Source organism: Sphaeroforma arctica (assembly GCF_001186125.1).
Source record: "Sphaeroforma arctica JP610 unplaced genomic scaffold supercont1.280, whole genome shotgun sequence".
Classification (NCBI taxonomy): domain Eukaryota; class Ichthyosporea; order Ichthyophonida; genus Sphaeroforma; species Sphaeroforma arctica.
In genome coordinates, this window is record NW_014040278.1 from 37,966 (window position 1) to 54,471 (window position 16,506).

A 16,506-nucleotide genomic window follows, 5' to 3' on the forward strand; every position below is an offset into this window, starting at 1 on the left:
TCTGTATGTATGAATGCTTTTATGTATGTATGAATGTATATATGTATGTATATATACTCCGTTAAATATACAAAAATTATTATACAAACGCATATCCACATCTGCTTTGTAAACTTCTATCTGCCAAACATGCACGTGTTCTGTGCTGAAATCTCGAACCAGATAATTTGTAAATCATTTTATTCAATTGCGTTTCCACTTTCCATGTTGGTTCGCAGATGTTAGGCACATTTATGCGGAAATCAATTGACACCAAATGACTCCACATGATTACTAGCAAAGGTTAAATGGTGGATGAGATGGTGCAAACACTGTGTTTGGTGGGCCACAAAAAAAAATTCTTGCCAGTGCGATGAATAACATTCATATTCGGTATTTCACAGCTCTATTCCGCTTTGCTCGCATGCGTAGTGCTCTTGGTGTTGGTACAGGCTTATAAAATTATCCACCTAATATGAATCTACCATAGTCGTACCTGCATCCAGATCTCTTCGCACATCTATTGCACATACCCCATCTGAACAAAAAATGCGTAGTACTGGTCTCAGCTTACTAAAACGATACATTCGAACATACTAAGACGTGCTCACAGGCCCTAAATAAATGTGGCGCATTCATTATAGCATATCATAGTATACGAATTCCACTTGGCTCTCCGAGTGCCTCCTTATGAGCATACTCCCGTTCAACCAAGTTTTTGATACTAAAGGTGAGATACGCCCAGTAACGTACATATACGCATTTGATTTATAGCTTGCCATGCGCAAACCCGTACATACTTCCTTGACTTAATTCCTTAGATACAATAGTATCAGCACATAGACTCGAGCTGGAAAACACTTGTACGCATCGGGTAAACACGGACTATATTGAACATCGTAAGAGTCTGGGAATATGTCACAATGGCGTAGGGACGTTCAGGATAGTAGGGCACCAGCAAATCAACCCATTTTCCTTCATACTACCGGCTGCTATACTTATCTACTTGTCATTCGTCAACGAGCCACATAGAAGTTATGGCTAGGTCAGCTTAGTCTATGGTTTGTGCCGCGTTCAGCGGTGCCCATGCCGCTTTGTCAATCTCTTTGCGCTTTTACTTGATTTTGTACTTTGGCACCCACCCCACAACATCTGTAGTGGTACCCACTCCGCCATGTGTTGTTTCCGTACGGTAACACACGCGTATCTCAATTCGGTCCTTTAGCGTGAGCGTTGTTTGCAGTGATGACCAATCGGTCCACCATGAGCTATGTTATGGGCTAGACTTATAAGTGAGTCACCGTACGCCAAACCTCTGTGTGGGATAACTTACTGTGTGTTGTACTGTTAGCGTGTCTCCGGCCGTCTGTGTGTGCAAACAATTGAACATCTCTATTACACATGTTACATACATGTACGAATGCTCTCGAATTCGCACGCACCACGCTCGTCGGTGCTGTAGTAGGTTGGTCCACTTACTGCTTTTACATCTCTCCTGCGCCTCAATCCCCATGACGCACACACGTGTATACTGAACCCAACACCGCCCCTATGCAAGTGCCACAGATATTCCACATCCCGCAAGCGCAAAGGTACTGTCAACTGGACTTTACGTGGGATGACAAGATCACCACCCTGCCCGGCCTCTACTTGGTCACACTGGCGACACTGGAGCCCCTCTCGTACTTCCTGGACATGAAGGGTGTTTGCACAACTGCGTCATTACGCTACGTCAACTGTGTGTTTGCACTGGGTACGGCGGTGTGTGCGCAGAGTATCCTGCGGTTGGTCAATCGACGAGAAGGTGCCTTTGTGGCGTTCACCATGCTGGCCGTGGTGCTGTTTCCGCTCAACTACTTCTCGGGCTTGCTGTACTATACGGATGCAGGGTCAACGTATGTGTGTGAGCAGAGGATCGGTAGAGGGTTATACCGTTCTTAGTTGATATCGGGCGCGTAATGAGCGAGAATTCGTGTTTTTATGTCAGTTTTTTTTTATTGGCACTAGTGCTGTTCTGCATCTCTATGCCAAACCAAGACGTATTTCTACTGTTCACATCGTAATAGTTCGTGGTATTGAAGTGGTATTTGACCTTTCAGTTTGAGTTGTGCAGTTTTCTTATCAATTGTTTGACATGAGACACTGCCCAGCCTATCGCACTATCCACAGCCCTTTGTTTGTACTCTCCTATAAACGATATCCTTAGCTCCCACTACGAAAACCTTACCCCCACGCACATCGCATAGTTGCTTCGTATTACTGTGCTATCTGCTGAGCCTTAGACGCCAGCACATCGCGAGCGCTGCCGCTGGGGTGATAGCCATTTTGTTCAGACAGTCCAATGTGCTGTGGGTGGCCTTCACTGCCGCCAATTGTGTGAATGCCTATCTCAGCACCCGCGTAAAACTCGACATAGCTCGAAGGTACCCTCTGACGCGCAGGACTCGTTCAGGTAGGGCCTCCGATGAACTTTTTTCGATTTTTAGAAGAGATTGTGCGACTTAGTTACACAAATAGAATCGATTATGGCACATTTCTAATTGGGATGAGATTCATCGTTATACCTCGAATATTCATTCGCAAGATCAAGTAGATAAATGCGCAAGCACACTCTATATTTCACCAGCAAGCGCGCTCTAGCCTCCAGCGCTGCCCTGGTTGACTATTAATTCTGACACATTGCAGCACACATGGTTGCATCCGCAGGCATTATTCAAATGCTCACACTTTAGGTGTACCCACAAACAGCACGTGATCCACTCTCGCAGAATGCAGTTTCCAGGACCTGCAACTCCCCTAGCTCTCTGTAACACATTAACCTGACACATGTACATATACGTACACTGATTTCATCAAGCAGGCGCGTCTTCAGCCGTAAACGGCACGCATCCTGCTACCATGGCAAAGCACAGCACCGTGCAGCTGACCTCCTTCGTGCGTGTACTCTTGAGACATCCCGTGGAGATTATACGTGTGTTCTACATGTACGTCGCAGTGGGTGTGGGCTTCCTGGCCTTTGTAGTCGGCAATGGGGGTATTGTGGTGGGTGATAAGAGTAACCACGCCGCTTCTCTACACGTTTCGCAGCTATTGTACTATGTACTCTTCACCGGTGCGCTGTGCGCGCCTACTTTGCTGCAGGCAGTGGTCAACCATGGTAAGTAGACTGCTCGATTGGGTATGTGATATTGCTATCTTACCGGTTATTGGTGATTTCGTAAAAATGCATCAGCTGGCGGTATTCTCCTTCGCTGATAGTATATCAATCAAAGTGTTTGTACGTATGTCTCTGTTTCGGTAAGCACATTTTGTCAGTTTTGGGAAACTTCAAATGAATTATACCTAATCCAGTGGCAACAACGGCACTCTGGATATGAGTCCCTTTTTCCAAGATATATTCCCTAATTATCCGGTGTTTGTCACTATATATCTCAGTTGGAAACGTACAGTACTGGATGAAGATCCTTTTCTATCGTTGTCTACACTTTATTTCTTTCCATCATGCAGCACCAACACGTGACGGTGATGCATACAATCATCACTTGTCAAATTTATGTTGTTTGGTCGTTTCACATATCAGAAGGCCCACTCCCGCAGTTACCTAGTCCTAGGTTGAATTAAATTCATAATGTTGCCATTTTGCGTCTTCGATTCCACCACATCTGTCCCCAAAGCCATGGCCGAGAAAGCGCCCCTCCTAACTGTGCGGAATCTGTTGGTTTTTGGCGCACTCACGATGGGTTGTGCGGCTGTGCTTTACCACTTCAATGTTGAACATGAATTCCTACTAGCAGGTATGACGCTCTAGAGCTTTCCGCAAGTCCGTTGATTCGTAGGTGTGCGCGAATGCTCATTTGTTGTCCAGCCTTTTAGCATGGCTGTCGGTTGTTGAATGCGTGCATGAGATGAATGTTTCGGAGTCGTTTGCTAGCCCTTCCAATTGCACACAGCTGTTGAAATGTTTCGAAATGTGCAATCTTTCTCGTAGGTAATTTCAAGATCTTCGCTACGCGCATGCCATTGTATCCATAATGCTGATATCACAGTCGTCTGCAATCACCTACCAGACAACCGTCACTTCACCTTCTATATCTGGAAGCGCATTATCGGGCACGAAACTTGGCGATATGTCCTCACTCCAGTATACGCTTTGGGGATCCTCTCCGTGTGGATAACACTCAGGCCACAGGTAGGTTGCGCATGCGTGATTGAATGTCGATCACATGTGTGCAATGGGGTGTAAGTGTGTGCTTATTCTCCCTGCTCGTGGAGTTGTGGTCATGTTGGCCTTGGGTGATACGTGCTCTGTCTCGTGCTCTACGTGAAGCTGAATATAACATACAGCTGTGTCATCATTCTGAGTGCCTGCGTTCATACCTGGTGCTAGAAACACTATAATACTCTTCTTAATCTGCATCGTGCCGTTAAGCCAAGTAGTAATTTCCATATTGAATGATTTTCTCCAACCCTGGGGACCCGAAAAACAGAGTGGAGAAGGTCATTACAATTGACATTAGGATCCAACTCTCATGCTATCTTCGTGCCACGCGTATCGATACATATATTGACTCATTCGTTTGCTTGTCTTAGGCTTCCGTTTTGCCCGTCGCTCTTCAAGTCTAACATAGAGTTTATTGCAGATATCTGTAGCCATTACAATCTTGTACTTGCACACATGAAGAGTATCCGCAAGTTATTTGCAAGCGCATGATGTAGAATCATTTACTCATTTTTACCGATTCTCTACGCTCGTGCATGCTTAGGGCGCTGTGTTCCGAACTGTTTTCTTGGCAGTGGTAGCTGCAGTGGTGATTCCACAACGACTGCTCGAATTCCGATACTTCATCGTCCCGTATATCATGTTCAGACTCCATTTGCAACCGGTAAGGTGTTCAAACACGTTCAATTTGCGATAGTTTATGAGTACATACGTTTGTACGTAGGCGGACATCAGTATATGATGTACATACTGATAGCATGGATCAAGCGCAGAATTGGTTTCTTTGTATTCGATATGTTAATATACATGTACGCACTATCGTCCGCAGTATATGCTTGTCTTCAGATCTTAACTATATTTTTGAGTTTGAAATATTTATTTGGGCGTAAACTCGTGATGACAGTAAAAAAATTGCTAACGCGTCTTATTATGTTTGCGTAAACACAAAACATCGTACGTATACATAATTTTGGTTCGAGTTCAAAGTATACAAACGTCATTGAATTGAAGCGAGTGTGTATGACATGCACGGTTCTACATAAGCATATACTTGATCTTCCTATGCTGTATATATTGATATGTAAATAAGAATATGTATACGGATTATAAACTATTTTTGCATTGAATACGAAGTGATGTGTTTGTATCATTTATTAAGCTTTTTAGTAGCAATATATATTGGGTACTGGATTTTTTCCGAACGGATAATGATAGAGACAGACATTGCAAGATATCTGAGAAACATCACACTCGAGGCTCCACTGTGGTGCTGCTTCATATTCATGTGGGTATCTGTGCATGCATTGACTAATACTTGATGAAGTCACTTGTAATATAAATCAGTTCATTTGTATTCGTATGAGTCACGCTCAGAAGTTGGATTATACATGCGTGAGCATTCAAGTACAGGTGAATTATAATCCTCATATACACGCTTATATGCTCATGCCCACTCAAATGGCCTCTACATATGCCATCCCAAGGTTTGTCCCTCATGCGTAAGATGCTGGTGACTGTATTAGTTACTCTCAATTTTAGTCACAACTCCACTTCGGCAGATCACACATATTATCAACATGCATCTTGCGTGCCTTTACACCTCTAGCCTCGCCTTCCGGCTAATGAGAAGTATCGGTAATCCTCCGCAAATGATTTTCCTAATCACTCTCCCATAAACGCATACCAAATACTAGACTCAAGTACCAGCCTCAGTGACGCATTTGCATGCTTTCCTTTTTTCCAGGGGCCAGCTGATATGCGGGTGACTGACCCGTTCCGCTTGGTTGCACCTATACTGTTGGAACTGGCTATCTGCTCAGCTATTAACGTACTATCTTTATACGCCTTCCTGTTTTTGCCTTTCTCATGGGGTGGATCCGACGATGTGCAACGTTTCATGTGGTAGTGTATATGTAATTGAAAGTACATTAAGCATGCATGCGTTGGGTTACTTAGCTAACCTATGCGCTAGAGTAAGAGAACAATAAATCATACTACACAATTGAATGAATGGATTAAGTAGTGACAGTGTAGTGTCGCAAGTTTTTCTTGTACTTCTAAGGCGGAAAGTTGAGTCCACGTTTATTGTTGGTCGGTTTTTCTGGTGTGCAATCACAAGGTTAAATCAGCCTCTAGTGTTAAATATACACAAGGGCTGGACCTGTCATTCTACTAAAAACCTGGTCACGACGAGTTGCTACTTTTATACGGCATACATTCATCAATATGCATTTCTGTTGTATGTGTGCTCAGATTTGGTATGTTTTGTCGTTGATTTATTGTTTTGAATGTACACGAAGTCTTTCTCTCGGGCAAGTTTTCTTGTATCCAATCATGTTATAGACCAGTGGAATACCAGTAGCATCGGACGACTGATATTCTATAACTAACGCTCTTGAGTATGAACGTACACTTGGTGATGCCTGTAAAGTTTTCCAATCGGGCTTATAGAGTCAAGACAGAAAGCATCTTGCTACTTGGATTCTGTCCAAATCATACACTGCATCCGGAGGTCCAGATAAGAACTTGATCACACTACGGTACTATCCCGATTCGTGAAATTGGCCGTTATTAAACAATCGCGTCCATGAAATTCTCCACAATATCTACACTAGGGACTCAGGAACTACCAAACCTGATACTTGAGTAAATATATCTGTTTCAGCGTTATTACGCCCGCCAAAACTTAAGAGTCTATGGGTTATGGAGGATCAGTAGATCAACATAGATGCCAGAATATCTATCTGAAGGTCACTAATTGAAGTGGCCATGAGCCCATTTCAGCTTTCGGTGGATCCTGCGTAATATGGAGTCGGTCGTATAAAATACCTTTTACTTTGCATAGGACAACAAAGTGTGTACCTAGATAACTGCTTTGAGACTAAAGATGCGGCGAATTTGTAACGCACAAAAAGGAGCCCTGTGCTTTTTGTTCTCGGTTCATGTATGCCGAACTAGTGGCGCAGTGTTCAAGAAAAAAATCCGAAACAGCGCTTTCGATATTTATCGATTAGGCTAGCCCAGAATACATGAACGCACCTACAGTACTTTCAGTAGCTGGGTATGTCTTGCACTGGCTACTATTCTCATTCTGAGAAGGAAAAACTCACAATCTTTGATTTTCCACCTGTGACCTAGGCAGAAATGAAATATAGACCGCCAGTTTATAGATCTAATACGAGCTGCGTCTCGAATTATACTTTTCTACACGATCTCCTTTTCTATGCCTTCTGTATTGCCCTGGAGGTTCATGTGATCAATTCAAGAAGTCTGAAACATAAAAGAGTTGTCCAACAATTTTCCGATTACAAAATAAAAAAAATTGAAAAGTACAAATAGTGATATTATTTTTTTTAATTTGGATAAATTTGTATGTCTACATGCACAACAGGCTTCATATTTCTAGGAGAGGTTCTGGGAAAATTGAAGGGAAGTTAAGATTGTCGAACTGCCGCGAGAATCTCGGGGCGAGTGATGCACCGATAGAAGACATACGGTGCGTTACTTCACGACGATGGATACAGACCTTGTGCCATTGTGTGGAATAAAGCTGGCCGACGATCGTAGTGGTAATATGGGCTGAGTTAGTCTGACATATTTTGAACATGATACCAAGAAGGGTGAGGTTGTCAGCCGCAATTTTGCTTCGGAGCGAAGTTGGAGGCTGCACGATACCACCCCACACAACTGATGCATTTGGAATATCCTGGCCCAGAAGTCTCGAAGATTTAGTCTGTACCGAAATCTGGACTGGAAATAAAAGTTCAATAGAGTGATGAGACGCGGTATGGGGAACATCAGTCTGTCGATCAGTACTGGATGGGGATAAATTGGTGCCCACTGTTCATGGAAAAGGAAGCTCCCGAGATGTTCGTGGAATGTCCATATGCCGTGGTAGTCATGTCGATTCTGTAGTTGCTGCAGTAAGTACGGTCCAATTGGGGGTAGATTAGGGCCCACCAGAACATGCCTTAATATGAAACTGATACAAGCAAATAGGCTGCGCGTAAAATTCTTATCTCCGGGGCACACAGGACAGAGGCATCCACCAGTACGAAAGTCAAGCAATTTGAACAGGAACGTGTTGGTTGCTATCATGGCACAAAGGCGGATTGAGGTGTGCTCACGGCAATGAGTCAGTAAAACTATCATTGGAGGGCTTGTCCTGGTCCGTGATGAGAATTTTCCCTTTACAAGTCGATAGTGGTATTGGTGGCAAGCCTTGGCTGCTATCTCCTTAGTTGTAAGATGTTGTGAGGTATTATGTCGGATCTGCTCGTGGAGCTTACGGAGTTCTTTGTGTTGAGGTGTGCACCCGCCCCTTGACTCTAGATAAGCGTAAATACTGAACTGGAATTTGTCCGAAGGTCTGCTACGTGTCCAAGCAGGTCTTGTACGTGGGGTGAGTAGGTTTGTACTGTTGATTGAGTCAAGATGTAGTCCCAGGCAGCCGCCAAGGTACTCCGCAAATTGGCGTGCTGGAGGTAAACCGCAGAAACGAAGAAGCCGTGTGCGCTGGTATATGAGCTTTGGAAATATAATGCCTGTTGTGATAGCTGCTGTTTGAATTAGTGCTGAATTGTACCGCTTGTACAACAGCTTCAACGCGGCATGCCAAATAGGTGGAGCCCATGCAATAATAAGAATGAATGTCGTAAATATTGCAACCGATTTCGCGAATGGCGCCGGCTGAATCCGTAAAACAAACCCATACACCCGGAAGAACACCTTATCCTAGAGTAATGCTGCCACGAGGTGGTCCATGTATTTTACAAAGTTGATACTCGGTATGCCACACTGGGACAGTTGAATTTCTAAGTATTTGGAAGGCTGTGGATACGTTTTAGGGTTTAGCGGTACCGCATGTAGCATGCTCGACGATCTCTTTAGGGGCTTGAGAATCTCTTGTTCTAGACCGGATTGGCAACCCAAATCATCGATCGCGTTCAGGAAGAGTTACAACCCAACAGACTGCAGACCTGGATGTGCGTGTCATCTACACAGAGGTAGAAGCGGAGGAATTTCGGCCGAAATGGTAGCCAGGGAGTCCATAAAAATGATAAAAAGCTGTGGACCGACAATCGAACCTTGGGGTATGCCATTTATCCTATGGAATAGATATGAAAGCTGAAAGCTTTCCACGATACGTCACCGGTGTGGGAACATTCTCGAACAATACACTGTAAATTTTGGTCTATCAAGTCCACTTAGAGTAGTTAAAAGCCTGAGTTGGGTCTAAGTTTAATAAAATTCAAAGTAAAATAAATGAAATGGTGCCTTGGGAGGACGAACGGATGCGTGCTGTTTCTCAGATAGTGAGTTCGAGTAACATAGGGCGTCCGGCGGTCTATGTTGCGGCTATGAACATGATTATCGAAAACTCGGCAGACCATCGTATGGTGAGATGTCTGGGTGCGTCGTCCAGCGAAAAGTCTTTCCTTGCGTTAATGTTTTCATCCGTTTTTGGGATAAGCAGCACGACGTTTGAAATCGCAGGAAAATTCTCTCGTTCTGAGATGAATCGAACACGAATGCTTATCGAGGAGTTCAAAAGGCAAAAAGAGATTGGTTGATGTTGAAGGGATTACGCTATGATGGAAGAGGTCAATCGACGATGATGAAGAAAGGTGTAGACCAAGTTGCGATTGCGCCACCGAGAATGTGGATCAACTCTAATTTCACGATTGACGAGATGTCAACAATGTCGACAAAAGACGCACTATGGGATCCAATCAAGAAGCGTTCTGTTGCCTTAATGTTTTGGCTGCGTGAAGATGATGAGGCGCTAGTGTTTTCGCTTGCAGATGATATCATGAATGGGGCCGCCATTGTGGTCATTCACGTTCTACAACACTTGGCTGCCGGCGTTAGTGCGGATGTCGTAAAAGATCTCCGAACTTATGGACATCTCTACATGAAGTTGGATGCGCGGTGCACAAAAGATGTGTTTTTGACGACATGCATTCATCCCAGCACTGGTTATTTGAACTCAAAACTTATCGTTGACGCTTCGGAGTTCGAAAAGGAGAATCATCACCTAATCGAGACAGGGTACTTATATGTGGTTTTGACCTTTGAGTCTAAGGTTGGGAAAGGTATCTCTGTTGCGTGGCGAAACCCTCGTACCAATCAAATCATGTGGGATGCAACAAATCGATTGGATCCACAACTCCTACATTCGATGCAGATTGCCGAATTTTAGCCAGCTGACTACAGTGCTCTAATGACTCACGAACCACGTTTCCTTGCTAATCGCTTCTAAAAGGAACGATTCATAATAAATAAAAGTTGTTGTGAGATGTAAATAAAGTTCAGTTTTAAGTAAACATATTTCGAATACATCTACCAGACCTTTTTTAGCTCAGTTGTTGAGTCTTCCGGGTGTGATTTGCTTGCAATTGCGTTCCGGTCAAAAGCCGATATGCCTAGCGAATATGCACCAAAACCGACCGATGGTACTCATATAGTATCGCACTATCATTTAGTCTTACCAAAATCCTTCAACAGTGACGTAGTGGGCTTTCCATCTTGCGTGACATACAATGGAAACCAAATATTGTTTATTGAGTTCGTGGCTAAGAAACACGGCTATCGCTATGTGATCGAGTTCCAGATGTATCACAGAGTATTGCTCTTTCGCGATACCACTACGTATCTAACACACCTATACTAGAGACCAGACTTATCGCCGTGTGAGCTGATTCTGCCACACGTTCCTGTCCGCAAATATTACGCTTTAGATATGCGCGGAGATGCAATAGGCAACGGCGCCAGTTTTTTTACTGAAATTCGGATGCACGAGGTCCAGATACTGCACGTCTGTATACGGGGACAAAAGTGACGATTACAAAGACGTGACACCGCTGACTGCGTCCAGGCCAGGGAAAATCAGTTTTCATGTCATTTACCAAAGACACGTATTTTTGTCTATGGCGGAACTAGCGGACTACGCAACAGACTTCTAAACATTTCTGGCACAAAGTGACGTCGAAGCAGTGAGCGACATTGTAGACTGGTCAGTGTATGAACGGAACCAGCTGTTGCGGGCACCATACACTTTAAAAGTAACGACGCACGATGTGAATGGTAAGCGTACGTACAGCAATGTTGACGGGTCGTGCTGAAAATATTGGACGGGGGAGAATGTCTACGGTCAATGTCCACCATGACGGCCACGCGTACGTCTGTAATTTGCTGTCCGGATACAAACGTCGATCATGTTAAGGCAGCAAAGCCGGCCCTACATGCACTCAAACCTAGTGAGACGCATGTAGTAGCATTGCAGACCTGTCCCAAAGAAACAGGCCTGGGGATGGCGGATAAGTTGTCATCAGACATGATTGCTGTCCAGGAAGCATCGATTAGAACGCGCTTCTGGTTTGGTCGATGTAGTGGAGGCGGCTCGAGATTATTTAAGTTTGCTGGACTTGTGAAGTCCATTTTTGGCTTTGAGTACGGGTGGACTATTTTCCCAACTTTTGTAGCGCGTTCAGATTACTACAATGAGAACGTAGACAAGGTCGAAAAAGTTGTGGCGTTTATAATACAGTGACATGCGATTCCAAACTAACGACGGCATCCTTGTGCACAACATAATGATGCAAAAATTGAAGGTCGAAAAACTCAAGGAGAGGGGTATTTATAAATTTTAGGACGATATGTTTTTAATTTGTTGCGAGTATGATACTGACATGTGGCTGCGTGGCGTTAGTTGTCACACATGCCTGACTTACTGATCTGTCTAGGGTGAATGAATATTGTGTTGTGTTGCAAAAAGTGATAGCTGACTTCGCGCTAGTGCTACAAAGCGTTGAACAGCGACAAATATCAATGGATCAGGTGATTCAAAATATTGACAAAGAATCAACGCGGACGTCGCAGTCCATTAAGGTATTCAGTCGGCCACCTTCAATGTGTCCGGCGTCTCATTACAAGCCAATCGTCGGCTAGTGAGCGATATTTATCGAGGTAACCGAGTCCATACACTGGGAAAACTTTAACATGGATACATTAAATCGGAAGGGTTTCTTGCTTCCTTGTTAGATTGTATTACGATTTAAGATTTTTTTTGTAGTGTATGCGTTCTTGGTCGATTGCGACGAGGCAATCGTTTAAAATAGAGCGAGAGAGAGAGAGTAGCCCCCATAAAGGTGTTTTTCTGGGTCGCCGTATTGGTTGGCTATCTTGGTCAACCCGCATGTCGTTCCTTTACATACAACTCGTCTTCTTTTACGGCTTCGTCGTATTCGCGCAAAATTTCTTCAGCATTGGGCATAACCGGTTGCTTGTTTTTTATATTCTTGGACGTCATATTTTATAACTGCAGGGAAATCGGTTAAGTTAAAAATTGTATTAGTAACATGCCCGAACATATTAGATGATCTAGCATGTTGCTGACATGACAGAATAGGTCCAGATACGTTCCAAACACGCTTCAAACATGTTTCTTGTCTATGCGTTTGCGGGGCTCAAATATGGCAGAAACGTGTCACAAATCTGTTACAATATGGTGTTACAATATGGTACAAACTGGTAGAACACGCTGGAGTGTAAAAAAAACGAAAACCGTCTAATTTATTGAAAACACGTTAAAGTATCTATAAGCGCGTTCATATCCACCCGTATTCAATGGGTGTATGGCAATGACGAAGACGAGAATGATGGCTGGAACCTCAAAGCATTCCGAAAGAAATGTATAAAAGCTCTACCGCTAACCCTTTTTAGTGAACTAGCAAGCGCGAGTTTACTAGGTAAAGCTGCTATATCCAAAGCGAAACACTAAGATGGTGTTCTAGCCTTACAGCGAGTACAAGAAGAGCAAGCGGCAGCAGCAGCTGCTGCTGCCAATCTTAGTGTTAGAAGACTAGTAGCATCGTCCATCACGCCAGCAAGTGTCAAGCGTCTCTTAGCAGGGATAAAAAACTATAGACTTAGTAGTTCGATCATGATGTAAGTTTAATTGGAGCTGCAATAATACGTAAACATGGTACGCAGGTTAAATCTAACTACAAGAAATGTGTCGTGTGGGGGTGCAAATCAAGAACTGCACTGACTTCTACGTGATGTCAAGTGCGATTTTGCAATAAAGCCCTGCCAGGTATGGTAAAGAGTTTTTTTGCTCTAGCAAGCGACACTTCAACGCCAACATGAGTCTTCCCCCAACGCCGTCACGTCAAAGATCTAGGCATCAAGCTGATGATGATGATGACGACCCCGACGATGACCTCATGATATCAGCTTAACTAGCTTGATGCAATCAGATAGAGAAAGAATCGCGGATATATATGGTTGCTCTGGACTGCAGGGAGTACCTCGAGCAGTATCCCAAATTCGCAAGCATGCGCCTCGTTACGTTTGCTGTAAACTGTGAGCCTCGATCTATTTGTATGCACTGAACTCGGCGATGACTTAAGATGTACCATTCATCGAAGGTGTATAACATAGCATCCAGAATTGTTGTCGCTTTCGGATCGCGGATCGGATACTCTTTGGCCATGCTAGAAAAATCGTCTATGATTGATACAGAGTGGGTGTTTGATCCTATTGACGTTACGAACGGTCCTATTATGTCCACGAAGACTAACTCGAGAGGCTCTGTAGCAGGTTCGTGCTGTCGTTCCTTGTTTGTATTCTGGTTCTTCTTCTTAGCAATAGTGCATGTTTTGCATCGTTCCTCTGGTTGCCTTATGTAGGGTAAATCTTTTGGGACGTAGCTGGGGTGCGCGAGCCTGTTGTGCCATGAAATCTGATTGGCTTTCTCCAGCGATGGTTCCACTGTAGTCATAGCTATGTCGTCGATGTGCACACAGTATATTCTGTGTTTTTCATGTACTGTTATGGTTCCGAAGCTTGGTAGTAATATGTACATCATGAGGTTGGTGAATTCAAATGAGTAGTGTCGCGCTGAGAGTAGGCTGATACTTAGTAGTGCAGTTTTAAATGTCGTATCAATGAGTACGTCCCCCAAGTTTCCTAGCTGAGCCACATACTTCGGATAAATGATTCTACCATCAGCTACTCCGAGCGCATACCGGTCATTAATGCGCATGTTGCTGACGAGATGATGTTTGTGGTACTTATAGGGAAGTACGTGTATGATGGCGCAACTATCGCAAGCTAGTCAGTTTCCACCTCTGGAATCTCTATCTGACTGATCATTCACATCCTTGTTGGCGCTGATCATTCACATCCTTGTTGTCGATTGTAGGGTTAATTGTGGAGAATGCAAACTGTCTGTTTGCAGGTAACTGGTCATCAGATACTTGTGCTGACATAGCTTTGTCCTGTCTGCCTTCATGAGCTTGGCGTCGATTGCTCTGGGATTTATATGCTCTGTCAATGTCTTGTGAATATTGGATATCTCGTGAATATCTACCATCGTCGTAGTCGCGTCGATTGTACCTATCTCCTCGGTAGTCCTGTCGGTCCTGATCATTGTGATTATCGTAGCGGTATTGGTAGCTGTTGTTTCTGTTGTACTGTTCCACACGAGAACGGTAGTCACGTTTCGAATCAGGTCGGCGATGCTTGTCATTGTTCTTGGACTTAAATCTGTAGTCTCTCATGTCATGACAAGGACCAGATTTGTCAATCCGTCGATCGTAACGTTTACGACCGTCGTGGTCACGACCCTGATTATGTGGGTTACCAGCAACGCATGATTTGATTAGCGTTTGTAACTTACGGCATTGCTCGATGGAATGCCCACGATTGTTACAGAATACACAATTTCCTGTCGATATAGCTGCATGCGCACCGTGCACAATGGTTGATGGGTCACTTTCATCTGGATCCAATGCGATGAGATACGTGGTGAGCTCATCATACGACATGGCCATCATAGTGGGTGTCTTCAACGTAATCTTGACAGTATGATTATCGTCGTTTACAGGCTGCCGTAGAATAGCACATAGACTGTTGTTAGACTTCGTATCTCGGGCGTTCTTGAATTTCACAAATGCCGTGTTGAGACGACTGATAAGGCTGGCGTAAAATTCATTCCGTTCTTGCGTGATGCGGTTCAGTTTTCTTTCTAATGTCTAGATGTCATCTTCGGTCAGGGCTTCAAACTTGCGTTTCAGTGCGGCAAAAGCTTCCCACGGCTTATCAATGAATTGGCTGATCTCCGTCTGCAGTATTGAAGATAAGATGCGGTTGATAATCCGATAAGCCTCAGCGATTTCCTTGGGTGTCCATCGGTTGCCTCTAGACGGGGTCGGATCGGTCAATATTGTAGGGATTCCTTCACAATTCACGGATAGAATTGTCTGAGTTTTCAAAGAAGCCAGTCGACCTTCGATTCGAGAATAGTGGTGGTCTTAATATCCTTAGAGTTCACAGTAGGCATTTTGATAGCGCGAGATCAGAGTGACCTGATAAATTGTTAGAGTGCAATCTAGTAGACTATAAATAAAGTGCAAATGTATGTATTTATTTCTGACCTCACCTTTGGTTTTATACCTAAGGTGTTAGGGCTAGTGTTCAGCCGCTTGGGCTGGCCAGGGTAAAAACTCATATGGTCAGTATGAGAAACCTTATGCGGAACACTTTAACACTTCGATGCTTTTCTATTTCAACTTCTCTGCAACTAAATCTCACGCTGATCACATGATGCCTTTCCGCATAGGTTGTGACTCACATAAAACCGCAGCTATTATTAATATGATATGGTTGACAGGCTTAATCCACTCTCGGGAATCGGTTGAGAAACTAAATCTGCTCTCGGAAGTCGATTAAGTAATGACTCAACTCTTGAGAGTAAGTTGAGCAACTTGATTAGCTCTCGGGAGTGAGCTAACTCTGATGACTTCCATAAATTAAAAATAGTTTCTTGCTGTAAAATCTGGCCTGAGACCTGTAGTCTCTCAGTTGTTGTTCATGTACTGATTTGCGCAGTTTGTGAAACGCTCTGATGTCAATGGGATCATCCGCTGTCTGCGTATACAACGTGTCTACTAGTATGTCTACTACTATCATAGATAGTCTTATCCAAGACTATGTGGTACTTACTCATCGCTGGATCCATCGGAGCCCTTGTTGGTGGGGACTCATCGTCCAGCTGCATGGCTCTATCCCCGTTGTGTGGTGTAGATGTGCGTGACGATGCTTGTGCGACTGGCATTGTGTTTGCTGTCTCTGGACGTGTCCTCGTCGTACGGCTTGTGTTGCCTCTACCCTGTGTTCTGCTTGAGCTTACTTGTGTGTGCAGGCTTCGACGTGCTGCACGTGTCCTCTGACATAGAGCAGAAGTCATTGACTATGCTGTGTGTGGGACGTTTAGTGTTGTGTCAGAGTGTGTGGACACCTCG

The 16,506-nt window shown here is 44.1% G+C and overlaps 4 protein-coding genes across 4 annotated transcripts in view; 3 read left to right on the plus strand and 1 right to left on the minus strand.

The window, feature by feature from the left end:
- The window catches only part of SARC_04759 (hypothetical protein), a 7,181-nt gene extending 990 nt beyond the window's left edge, over positions 1-6,191 (plus strand). Inside the window, exons 2-8 of the mRNA XM_014301393.1 lie at positions 1,546-1,874; positions 2,226-2,431; positions 2,840-3,136; positions 3,654-3,773; positions 4,047-4,168; positions 4,743-4,862; positions 5,943-6,191. Of these exons, the coding sequence (XP_014156868.1) occupies positions 1,546-1,874; positions 2,226-2,431; positions 2,840-3,136; positions 3,654-3,773; positions 4,047-4,168; positions 4,743-4,862; positions 5,943-6,104 (1,356 nt within the window). The 3' untranslated portion in view covers positions 6,105-6,191. The remainder of the gene's footprint in view (positions 1-1,545; positions 1,875-2,225; positions 2,432-2,839; positions 3,137-3,653; positions 3,774-4,046; positions 4,169-4,742; positions 4,863-5,942) is intronic.
- A 3,579-nt stretch (positions 6,192-9,770) lies between these two features.
- On the plus strand, positions 9,771-10,400 carry SARC_04760 (hypothetical protein; the record flags this gene model as incomplete). Its single annotated transcript, XM_014301394.1, has 1 exon — positions 9,771-10,400. The coding sequence occupies one exon, from the start codon at positions 9,771-9,773 to the stop codon at positions 10,398-10,400; it is 630 nt and encodes a 209-aa protein (XP_014156869.1).
- A 963-nt stretch (positions 10,401-11,363) lies between these two features.
- Positions 11,364-11,750, plus strand: SARC_04761 (hypothetical protein; the record flags this gene model as incomplete). Its single annotated transcript, XM_014301395.1, has 1 exon — positions 11,364-11,750. One exon carries the CDS (start codon positions 11,364-11,366, stop codon positions 11,748-11,750), a length of 387 nt encoding a protein of 128 aa, XP_014156870.1.
- Positions 11,751-16,121: 4,371 nt separating this feature from the next.
- Positions 16,122-16,451, minus strand: SARC_04762 (hypothetical protein; the record flags this gene model as incomplete). Its single annotated transcript, XM_014301396.1, has 1 exon — positions 16,122-16,451. One exon carries the CDS (start codon positions 16,449-16,451, stop codon positions 16,122-16,124), a length of 330 nt encoding a protein of 109 aa, XP_014156871.1.
- Positions 16,452-16,506: the final 55 nt, after the last annotated feature.